We start from the raw sequence: 12,624 nt of genomic DNA on the forward strand, positions 1-12,624 counted from the left end.
TCCATTACTCATATAAACATTCTCTCTGACTACTTGTCTTGCTGTCTCTTCATACATTCTTCCCTCCCCTCACAAAGCCAGGAAGGAATATGACCCGTTTACACTGAGGACAATGGGTTTATCCCAGGTCACTGCGTTGGTCTGGTGTTTGTCTAGAAACATGGTGAAATGAGGTAATCATGAAATGACAGGACTGGGTTAGAAGAAGACAGAGTGAAAGGAGATTTGGGGAAGAAACATGGGAAGTTATGAAGAGGACAAAAACAGAAGAGGGAGGACTAGAGAGGACATGAGTAAGGGTGGATAGGACAGGAGATAACAGGTAGGACTAGTGAACAGGAGAGAGGAATGAGGAGGACTGGTATAGTATGTGGACAGACGGGAGGAGGAGGGGTACGGGAGGTGTAAACGGGGGTAAATGAAGTGTGATTTCCGCGCGGGGTGACGCTATCTGTCGCCCTGTTCCTCCAGGTTAATGGGGACTATCATAAAGCTGGGCCGCTAAGGTGGACACCGGGTCACACGCAAACACAGCATCACACGCGTATGTACACAAACACACACACACATACACACGGCCAGACGTGCGGTCAAGGTGAAATATGGATCCTAATGGTTGTGTCCCATCGTTAAAAGGGCTCCGTGTTGATTTATCCACCGTAAAACAGCTCGTGCAACTGCCACGAGGAGAAGAAAGGGGGCGGCAGTGAACTCCGGGTCACAGGTTTGAATCCTTATCCCCGCAGGAAACACTTAGCGCTACGTCGACGGCATGCCTCTGCCTTTTATGCGGATTTACGGCACCAAAATCCTGACATAAAAGCTGAGTTAAAGCTCAGCCTTCACCCTATGCCTAAAAAAATATACATCTTTACGAGCCAGTGAAGTATTTGTCTTTAAGGATTGATATCAGTTGAACTTTGATTTGACCGAACTTACTGCAAATGAGTTTGAGTGAGTGTGTGTGTGAATAATAAACTACATACAGTATATGTGTTTTTTGGGCCTACCTGAAGCATATGGCAGCTAGCCTCTCTATCTCCGTCTCCATGTGTTCCTGTAGCTCTCCGGGCCTGAGCAGCACCTGGCAGATGGGACAGATTGGAGCCTGGCTGTCATACAGGGACATCTTCTTTTTACCTGGAGACAAGACAGAAAGCAAGACAAAGGGAGAATCATCAGTATGTGACAGTATGGGACGTTTAGTCAGAAACCCTTGGTGTCATTTTTAAACGCACTGGTTACGCCTTTAGCGTCATATTTCAACATGCAGGGTAGTCCGACATGTGGTTAACGATGGGAATTCAGACACACTTGGTTAGGTTTAGGAAAAGATGGTTTAAAATAAGTATGTTTAACTTAAGTTAGGTACATAAGTTAAGTATGTTATGTACGTGACGTAAGTTAAAATAAGTCAACGCTGACTTTTCATTTCACATGGGACACAAACGACGGTCTCCTGGGTGAAAGTTCTGTGAGTGTATGACCCCTTCCTCCTCCCTATGCGGACTTTGTCGCTCTTTATACTACGTCACCTGACGTCCTCCTTTACTCCCATCGTAATTACTATGAGCAACGGAGTAAACGCGTTGGTCAACAAAGTTGACCTGGCAGCCCAAGGACACTCAAGGAAACTTCAGCATTGTGTATTCTTGCTAGCACCAAGGTTTAAACCGTGGGTTTACTCTCTAAAAACCACCCACATTAAGTGCATGTGCATTATAATTATGCTTTACGAACAGACAAAGTAGTGGAATAGAGTGCTGTGCAGTCTCCGCTGTGTCTTCTCAGGTCACAGCAGATTTAAAGAAGTGTCAGCCGCGGATGAGATAATGCTGTATAGAGTCTGCCAACACTACCTCACTTCATTGTCCTTGATCAGCAGGGCACAGGGCGGGGCCCACCTGTGTGTGTGTGTGTGCGTGCTTCATTGTGTGTATCGGAAAGTGCGCACTTTGCAATTTTTTCTTTGGATGTCGTAGTCTTTGTGCCTTTGTGTTCGTGTGTGCGTAAGTATAGTAGTACACATCCAACTCGAGTGAATCTGAGACAGCTAAATATAACATCTATTGAAAGTGTCTCGGCGCTTAATGTCGGAGGACACTTCCTGATTTCCTGTATTTAGCCAATCAAATGGGCTTTTTTTAGCCTGGGAACAAAAGGCCCCGCCTCGGCCAGGATATCCCGTTTAGACTGCTTGTCACCACGGCAACGAGAGGACCAGGTATGGGGACTCCCTATCTGTCTTGTCTTCACACACACACATATACATGCTCACGTAGCCCTCTGGGGACACCGTATCCTTGCTCACATATTGGTCTGTCAGAACAGTTTCCTGCAAGAGAACTCATCAAGAGACAACTAGTGGGGAACACACACACTCTCACACACACACACACACACACACACACACACACACATACATCACCCCCCCTCACCTCTCTTTTTCAGAGCGTGTGTGTGCATACCGGCCTCCCATTCTGCTGCACCGCTACTTAACAGAGCCACAGCGCTGGACACGTTAAGTGACTTTGAAAAATAGGTAATCGATTACTCTCTATCTCTCTGCCTCTCTTTCTCTACCTCTTTTTTTTCCTCCACACCTCCACCCGTCTCCGCGCTCTTTCTCTCCGGCCTCATCCATTTCTAATTTTCTGCTCCCTACCATCCACTTATTTGTTTCATTTTCTTTCTCCTCCTCTCTTCTATCTCTCATCTCCTCTTTGATTATTTCATTGTTCGCCTCCCCCTTTTTTCATCTTTTTCTCTTTCTTTTTCTATGTTGCTCATCTCCTTTCTTTCCTTCTCAGCCTTATTGTCTCCTCCACCACGCTCCCTTCAGTACATTTCCCTTTCTCTCCTTGTTTCTCCATCTCTCTTTCTCTACCTCCCCCGCCCCGCCACCCCCTCTTTTCCCCTTTATTGCTTTGACAAGATAATTTGAGTCATGCTGAAGCCGTCGCCATCCGCCACAGCAAACAAAGAGAGATCCAATCCCTGTCTGCAGCTGATGGGGCTCTTTCTATTCCGCAGACAAACACACACCTGGAGGACATGGATGCGCACACACACACACATATGCCTGCCCTTGATTATTTTTAGGCTTTTGTAATGTCAAAAAAGATATATATATTTTTAAAGTAAATGCTTATTTTGCACAGCGTGAGTTTACTTTTTTTTTTGCATTTCAATGTGCAGTGATTTCCCCTTTCAATTGTGGAATTTGTATTTGTATTATTAAAAAAAAAAAAGCGATGAAAAGGAAATGTAGATGCACGGGCGTGACAACAGGATGTCAACAATCGACAACATGGAAAGACTAAAGGGGAGGAAGGTTTGTGTTGTGTGAATTGATTTGAATCTATTTGAAAAACACATAGTTCACACACTCAAATCTAACTTAGCTCTGATGTGATGGAACAGGTGGAAATTCAACAGCCAGTCATGTGATAGAATAGGACACAACGTTATTGTCCACCAGAATTGTCTTTAGCTCACCGGAACATTAAAGCAGCACAAAAACATGTAAAATATAGAAGTAAATATGGTAATGAAACCCCAACAAAGTATGAAACACACTACATAAGTAAAAAATATAAATACATTATGTTGAACATAGCATAAATCATAAAATAAAATACCGTGGAGCAAGATTTGGCACCCGATTCGACTGTTATCAGGCCATTAAATAGGCGTTATCGGTCACTATGAGCACCATAGATGTGGGTCATTAGGGGCCTACTTTGCCTACTACGTTGTAAAAGTGAAAGCAAAACTTAAACACGTTGTAAAACTGAATGAAATGTTATGTTTTGAACACAAACAAAAAGCTTCTTTAGGTTTAGGCAACAAAAACACTTCATTAAGTTTAGGGCAAATATCGTTTTTTCACTTAAAATAACAACGCTTCAAAAGTGAAAGTGAAACTTAACGCCTGTGAATACAAAGACAATTACACGTTATTGGTTTCACACGGGATGTGACTCCGGTCTCCTTGGTCAAAGTACTATGTTTTGTGTCCCATCCATCGCCTCCGACCTCCACCCCATATGGAGTTTCACGCTATCTTCTGCTACTGTCATAATTACTACGGCCGCTAGAGGTCGCTGTTGTCTTCTTTTATACCTTCTTTCAGTGATCTACCACGTGAATAGATGATAAAACCTACTAGTGGGTGTAGTAGGCCCCTCTTAACCCACATCTATGGTGCTTATAGCGACCAATAATGCCTATTTAATAGCGTGACAACAGTCTAATCGGCTGGATTTGTGGCTACAATTTTTGAGTTTAAAATGCAGATTGCACGAAGACTTACTCATATTTTTGGATGCCTCACTCAAACTGATTAAAGACAGTTCACCAACCCGTCGCCAATTCAGATTTTCTTGTTATTATGTCACCATATGTGAATTATTAGGGTTATGTGAAACACATTATAACATATTGTCAAATCAAATCAAAGGACTCAACCCTATTCATTTCTTTCCTGTTCTGTCTTTTCTTCCTCAAATCCACGGGTTTTCCGAACTTGTTTGCTGTCAACGTCTCTCGCCCTTTTTTGTCACCCTCACCCCTTGCGTTTCTTTCCTTTTCTTCGTCTATGTTTCCCTCTCTCCGTCAAAAGCTCCCTGAGGGAAGTGAGTGACGGGGAGAGGCGACCGGGCAGATAAATCCAGGGGAGGAGAAGAAGAGGAGAAAGGGGGGAGAAGGGTGTGTGAGGGGGAGTGTTGATGTGATGTGATGTCGCACACCAGGCTTGTCAGCGCCTTAAAGATGATTAATGTCGGGGCCACACACACACACACACACACACACACACACACCTACGCGCTTCCCACATGTCCTGCTTTGGACCTCACAGCTCAAACACACACACACCCTGCGGCGCAACATGGGTGCGTTTAATCTCGGGGAGCAGAGGGAAGGTATCAGAGTCAGAGGAGGGAGAGGAGGGGTGAGGAGGAAGGAGGAGAGGAGAGGAGAGGGCTGGACAATAACAAGGAAATAGGCCTGACAGGACTTTTTAGTGTTGAGATTCTTCAGTAAAAATGCGGGCCGGCGGAGCGAGCGAGGGATGGATGGATGCGTGGACGGAGGAGAGGAGAGAGGAGGTGTGCATCTCTCTGACAGCCATGATGGAGTGTAGGCTTGATCCCCCCTAATGTGCCAAGATGGATCGTCTCATCTCTCTTTCTCTCTCCGACTTTCTTTCCCTTCTCTGTCCCTCTCTCTCCCTCTAGCTCCCATTTTCCTGATTTCACCCTTTTGTTTTCTCTTTCCAGATCTCGTTTCCAGATCAGCCCTCTTCCTCTCTCACTATCTCCCGTCCTTTTAATCTCTGACACTTGATCCACTTAATGGCTCTCGCTGGTTTTTGTTCATGTCACAAAGCAATATGTCACCCAGCTGACAGGAAGAAGCATATCCGCTGACTTTCTGTATCTTCTGTCTGATTTATTTACTCGTACTGACACAGACACTTTGGCTAGTCTAACATGATCCAGACAATCCCTAATTCCTATTTTAGCTGATGTTATGTACAGTATATGAGAATCAGACATTTTCCAGCAACAAGTCACTTATATATCCTCAACTGTGAATGCCAATCACAGATATAAAAACACATGAAAATCCATTGTATTCAAATATGTTTTACAGCGAGAAACAGAAGTCTGTAGCGGACATCTGAAACACATCAGTTCAAGATCATCTAGTATTAAGATAATAAAACCATGTAAGTATATTTTTGAGCTGTTAAATAAGTCTCCAGAATGAAGGTTAAGGTGCAATGTGTAGGAAATGTGTATCTCGTTGCTGCACAGTTACAGAAAGTATAAACTGCCCTAAGAATACAGGGTTTTTGGTGCAAAGTTTAAGAGTCGAGCATTTTATGGCATTGGATTTCATAAGGTTTCATTAGATTTTAGGGTTTAAAGGTGCAGTGTGAGCTGAGGTTGCAGATTGCAACCAACTGAAACTTCTTCCGTGTACCAAGCGTGTAGGAGATCTATGGTGGCCGGCGCGAAAAACACGAAAACGTAAAAACGTTTGTCAGTTCTGGTCTACTGTAGAAACATGGCAGCCGGCTCCCTATGTAGATATAAACGTCTCATTCTAAGGTAACAAAAACACAACGACTCTTATTTTCAGGTGATTATACGCTAAAGAAAACACACTTATTTCTGCCAATAGATCCCCCTAAATGTTACGCACTATTCCTTTAAATCTGCTCTATAAATAAATCAGCTTGACCTACTAAACTAGATAAAAAAACAGCTTATAATATCCTAATAATCATTCACAAAGTAAAAAACAAACCTAATGTAACCCCTACTTAACATGAAATAAGTTCTTTAATGAATGAAATAATGAGGAGTCACACACACAAGTAGACAGGTAATTATAGACACCAGATGGTGAGGAGGAGAGAGAGCTAGATCGTACGGAAGAGTGGAGAGCAAAGAGGATGCATCCCTGCTTTCTTTGCATTTGTGTTGTTTCACTTTTGCCCTTGCTTCCATCCTAATATTCTCCCTTTCCTTCCTGCTTTCCTTCCTTTACAACCTTACTTTCTCCGTGGTTTGGTCCTTGTGCCCTTCCTTTCTTCTTTGCTTCCTTTCTGCCTTTCCTTTCCAATCTTTTCTCATTTCCTTGTTTTATTCTTTTTCTATTTCTGTCCTTATTTCTTCTCATAAATGTGTGTTTGACCTTCCTTCCTTCTGTCCTTCTTTGAGCACCAATAATATATAAAGTTTAGGTTTCAGTAGCACTTTAGCCAATAGCTGATGAAAATGTGTCAAATGTCAGTCATCATGAAGTAAATTTAATCCCTTTTAACACTTGAAGCATCCTTTTTTAAACTTTTTCTCCTCTGCTGCACACACATACCTTCTCTCTCTCTCTCTCTCTGTGTCTCTCTCTCCTCTCCTGCGTTGCTTTGGTCCAGATGAAGTGGGAATCAATAGATGCTAGATAGCGCCGGCTCCCAGTCACACAGACTACAATGAGCTGAGGTAAAAGGCCACCTCCAGAGAGGACGGGGATTGTCAGCTCAATACTTCGCTCTCAATGGGGCCACAGATAAAAAACCATTTGGGGTGTCCTCATGGCTCAATGGGCTAAGAGGCAAACCATGTACTCACAACACTGTGGGTCCAAATCCCATCTAATGACCTGTACTGCGTGTCATCGCTTTCGCTTTTATCTCACCTCACGGGAAACAGGAGACTGTATGTGGGACTGTTCCTGAAACCAAAAACTAAAAACAACCAGGGCAATCAATCAATAATCATGATCAATCGCAAATTAATCTCACATTTTTTATCTGTTCAAAATGTACCTAAAAAGGAGATTTGTCAAGTATTTTATACTCTTATCAACATGGGAGTGGACAAATATGTTTACTATAAGCAAATTTATGCATATATTTATTAATTGAAATCAATTAATAACACAAAACAATGACAAATATTGTCCAGAAACCCTCACAGGTACTGCATTTAGCATTAAAAAATATGCTCAAATCATAAGTGAAAGTGGGCATGTCTGTAAAGGGGAGACTCGTGGATACCCATAGAACCAATTTCGTTCCCATATCTTGAGGTCAGAGGTCAAGGGACCCCTTTGAATATGGCCATGACAGTTTTTCCTCGCCAAAATTTAGCATACGTTTGGAGCATTATTTATCCTCCTTCGTGACAAGCTAGTATGGCATGGTTTCTACCAATGGATTCATTAGGTTTTCTAGTTTCATATGATACCAGTATCTTCACTCTACCTTTAAAACTGAGCCCGCTACAACCTAAAAATTGCAAGTTGCATTAATGCATTAGTGGCGTTAAAACTAATTTGCGTTACCTTTCATGTCCTGGCTATAGATTACATGAATATTGCGCTGCAGCAATCAGCAATTTAAGGAACTTTTTTTTGCTTTAAATTTAAAAGACACAAGTAATTGGATTGAACATTTACAAAGAAACACAGAAACGTTTGACTTCCCACGAACTTTCTATCCATTTTCCATCTTTTAAGTCTTTTGCAAGGGATTGAATTCACTTGTAAATTCTACACACAATCAGCTAATGAGCGCCGAGCATGTAAACTGGATTTAAGCGCAACAATAAGAGTCAGAAAAGAGGAGGGCCGGATTTATGAGTTGGCACATACGCAGCATGTTGGTGGGCGACGCACACACACACACACACACTGCAACAAGCACGGTCGCAAAACACACACAGCCTCACATTTCCCAAATGGAATTACAAAGTGTCTACATGTAGAGGCTGTTTTTCTGTCCTTGAACAACTGTCTTCTCCTTGCGTGTGCGAACACACACACACACACACTTCCATTCCCCCTCCTTGTTGTTCCCCTAAATGAGTTTTCTGACATGCATCAAGTGTTTATGCCCGCTACCCCTCTTTTCTCCTCTTCCCCATCCTCTACCTCCTCCTCCTCCTCCTCCTCCCCTCGCCACTCGTCCGGCCGGTTAGCTATAACACCCGCCAACATCGGTAAACAAGGAAATCTCTCAGCCGCGGCCCGCCGTGTAACCGCATTACCGCGCCCGATAACCTCTTCAAATAATGTGCGATAAGGGGAATTTGATTTGATTCACGGAAAGGGAAAGAGGGGCCACTTCTGCTCCCCCCCACCCTCAATCTCTTCCTTTTTCCTCTTTCCTTTCCTTTATTTTCTTCTCCTCTTTCCTTTTACCCCACCATCTTCTTCTTTTCACTTAGCCTGAGGGGTCTGGGCCTCCTCCTCCTCCTCCTCCCTTATTCTCCCTCTCTCCAGAATGACACCGCCTCGCATCCACAATCAAATAAATCCCACTGAGGTGTCAGCCTTCATTTCCACTCCCCCCCTCCGCCCCGACCGACGCAAGGTGAGGTGAGAGGCCCCCGTAAAGCCATCATCTCCATAATGGCAAATATGAGCCCTAAAGCCCAAAACCAGGGGCCGCATTAACACAAATGGGACTAGCAAGGTGTGTGTCCCAGTGAGGTGATATGTTTTTTTCTTAAGTGAGCTGTGATTTAAGCAGGCTAGACACTAGGCTGATCACTAGCTGTGTCTGTGTGTGTGTGTGTGTGTGTGTGTGTGCAAAATAGATGAGGCTGTGCGGCTCATTCAGAGGACATTTGATGAAATGGAACGGGGGTCAACTTCAGTTTGCCACCCGGGCTGCGTCGCGCTCCTCCGTGCACATGTGCGTTTCCTGTGTCTGTCTGACCGTGTGTGTGTGTGTGTGTTTGCGCGTTCCCACTCCCTGACAATGATGCATGGCGCTTTTAAATAGCACTCCTCCACGCCCTGCTCAAAACTCATCACCAGGCTCTTTCACTATCCCTCCTCCCTCCCTCCTCCCTCGCTCCCTCCCCGCGCTCCCTGGGGTTGTCACTTTTAGAAAAGCAAATGAAATGTCGGCGCGGCGGTGGAGAGGAGGGATGAAGAGATGGCCGGATAGAGAGGGGAAAGGTGTGTGTGTAGTAGCAGCAGCAGTGTGGATGCTGTCTGTTTAAGTCAAGGGACTATTTCTGTGTATGCATGTTGCACCGTGAGAACGAGTGAAATGTAAATGGGAAGATGCATTTATTTCACATGGACAGGACATGTTGGCAACATGGGAACACTGTGACTGGTACTACATGTAGGATGTTATTTCATTCTGTCACAGGGAAAAGGTTTAAGCCCAGTAAACAGATTTCATGGCCACAGAAACAAAAAATTTAAAGAAACATATATGAAATTTAGAGGATTTAGGAAAACAAAAAGGGAAACACCAAGAAGTCATAAATCATCGGCTGCCTGGTTTTGAACGTACGCTGATAAATGGTCATCTGATGATCCCTGCCTGTGTGTGTGTGTGTCTTTACAAGGGTGTGTGTCAGCATGTGTAATGTGGGTTTTCCTCCTGGGACCCTGCTTTGCGCGTGTCCGTCTGAAAGACAGCGGTGTGATGCTGGGGAGGTTATCTCCAACTACTGACAGCTGTTTATTCAATCAATCACCTTGTCAGTGTGTGTGTGTGTGTGTGTGTGGGAGAGTAAATTAATGGAGCATTAACCAAGCGCTGACCCGTAGAGCAGAGGCGCAACTAGCCGCTACGGGCTAAATCTCAATTCAAGAGCCCCACAAACACTACAAGCCATAGCTCCTTACCAATCTTCTACAGAAGAAGACCAAATTTATCCCATATAGATAAAATCAAGTGTAAGTTTCTTTAAGCTGCATACGAGTGAAACGTGCTGCTTTATATATTTATGTATCAGGAAGGGAATTCAATCATTTTATTTATTAGGTTATAAGAAGTAATACATACATGTTTATTGTAGCTTTTGTTCCCAATGATATAGGAAACAATTAAAAAGGTGGATAAACTATATATATATATATATATATATTAAAAATCAAACTAATAAGGATTTCTTGTACCCAATAACTCTTTCTTGTGCTATTTAAAAAAATTAATGTAGTTATCTTTTAACCCACACATTAAAATGTCATAATGAATAATTAATCATGATGATTAATCATTAATATTTAATGATTTGGGATCGTGCACTTTTAACATTAAAGGCAGAAAAATTTAAATAGCAATTAACTCCATGATTATACTTTTCCGGTATGATTTTTGAGCGTGAAAAAGACTTTGAACTTCTAATCTTGCATTTTTTTTTCTCTATTTTGATTTGACTGTTATTCTTTTCTAGTATTACTATTGATTAAGAGAGTGGAATATCAGACAACTAAACACCCACAGATCTTTCAGTACCCAATTAAAACAATGGATGATTAATACATACACATGTCAGCACTAAACTCTCTTTTTGCTGCTTCTATGTCCTGCTTGTCTGCAATGTCGTTTTATATGTAAAAATGTCACTACTGTTTCTATTGCTTTTAATAACTGTGTTTCCTTTTCCAGATGAAAAAACAGCTTTTGGGATAATTCTGGCATTTTTTTTATACCAAGTGTATTAATCAATTTGCACTGTCCCTTCAAAAATAAACTAAACTATTAAAAAAGAGACACAATGAAAGAATCCTCTGACCTACGCCCTTTCTCTTCTCCTCTCTCTGCTGACTGTCTCTATTCCATTTCCCCTTCCTCAGCTGTCCAGAGGAGGAAGAGGAGGAGGAGGGATACCTGATGGAGAGGCGTGGGCGTGAGGCCTGTCGGCGCTCATTTCCATCCCAAAGGGGCCTCATCACGACGGAACGCGCCGTGTCAGTGGGCGAAGAGGGGCATCATCAGCAAGTTTAAAATAGACGGCCTGACTCAGCCTTAATCATCACACACACACAAACACAACTTGTTTGGGAGCTCCAGTTCTTTGCCATTCTGTTTAAAATGTCTATTGAACGCATTAACATGATGTCACATTCAGACAATTTCACACTGTCAAAAAGAAGGTTAAAGAGGACCTATAATGCTTATTTTCAGGTTCATACTTGTATTTTGGGTTTCTACTAGAACATGTTTTCATGCTTTAATGTTCAAAAAATGCTTAAATTTTCTCATACCAGCTGTGCTGCAGCATCTCTTTTCACCCTCTGTCTGAAAGGCTCTGTTCAAGCGTTTGAGCCCTGTCTGCTCTGATTGCTCAGCTGGCCCACTCTGTTGTGATTGGTCAACCAAACCAAACTCTTCAGACTCCGCTCCAGCTCCACTCTAACTAGCTTTGTTTGAAGGCCTGCCAAACTAGCCTCTAGGCAGGTATTATGCAAGATGTGTTACTTAGTGACATCACCACGTTACGGAAAAAAGACGGGACATCAAGTGAGGTGTTTCAGGCAGTTCAGGAGTTTCTGTGAGGGAGAGTAACTCCCTTTGGCCTGAACTTTGGGCTTTGTAAATTTGCAGACCTTTTACATGCACAAAAACTATATAACACACTAAAGGAAAGAGAAAAAGCACAAAAACACAATAGGTCCACTTCAATTTATCTTTTTCTCTCTTTAAGAATTATTTTTGTGGAGCTGTTTATCTGACTAGACTGACCAGTACAACAGCCCACTTTGAACTGAACTATTCAGAGACAGACCTACAGACATAAGGCTGCCCTTCACATTACCTCTCTATTATTTATCTCTCTTTATCTCCCTCTTTAATCTCCTTTTTCCTTCATTCTATCTTCTTTCATCTCCCCTTCTCCCTCTCCTCTGATTCCACTCCCTTCCGTCCTCTCTCCATCACTCGATCCCTCTCATTATCTCCCTCCCTGCTGCTTTCATATGGTCTAGCAGCTGAATTAATTACCAAAGCCAATTAACGCTAGATTGGCTGATGTTTTAACTAATTAGCTTTAATGAGGGTGCCATGGCTGCCTGCACTGTGTTAATTGAATCCTAACAGCGGAGGAGGAAGCCTGTGGAGGCGAACTGAGAGGGATGGATGGATGGATGGATGGAGGCATGTGCACACATACATACCGTAACGCACACGAGCTGTTATTGATAATATTCAGAGCGCATCGCAGGAACACCCACCCTGTTGTTGCTTCTGGTTTGTCATTAACATCATTGGCCTTTCGTACACTTTGTGTACTAAACACACACATACTCTCATAGGAAAAAGAAATAGATAAAAAAGCAATATAATTATGTTATGTCACTGTG

At 42.8% G+C, this 12,624-nt stretch overlaps 1 protein-coding gene across 8 annotated transcripts in view; it reads right to left on the reverse strand.

Annotated features, from left to right (window-relative positions):
- rnf220a (ring finger protein 220a) overlaps positions 1–12,624 on the reverse strand; it is a 313,964-nt gene that overhangs the window by 48,764 nt on the left and 252,576 nt on the right. For all 8 annotated transcript variants that reach the window (XM_037786674.1, XM_037786677.1, XM_037786675.1 and 5 more), the window contains one exon: positions 1,011–1,140. In XM_037786674.1, coding sequence (XP_037642602.1) covers positions 1,011–1,140 — 130 coding nt within the window. The remainder of the gene's footprint in view (positions 1–1,010; positions 1,141–12,624) is intronic.

This window comes from Sebastes umbrosus, chromosome 12, assembly GCF_015220745.1.
Source record: "Sebastes umbrosus isolate fSebUmb1 chromosome 12, fSebUmb1.pri, whole genome shotgun sequence".
In the NCBI taxonomy this organism is placed as follows: Eukaryota; Metazoa; Chordata; class Actinopteri; order Perciformes; family Sebastidae; genus Sebastes; species Sebastes umbrosus.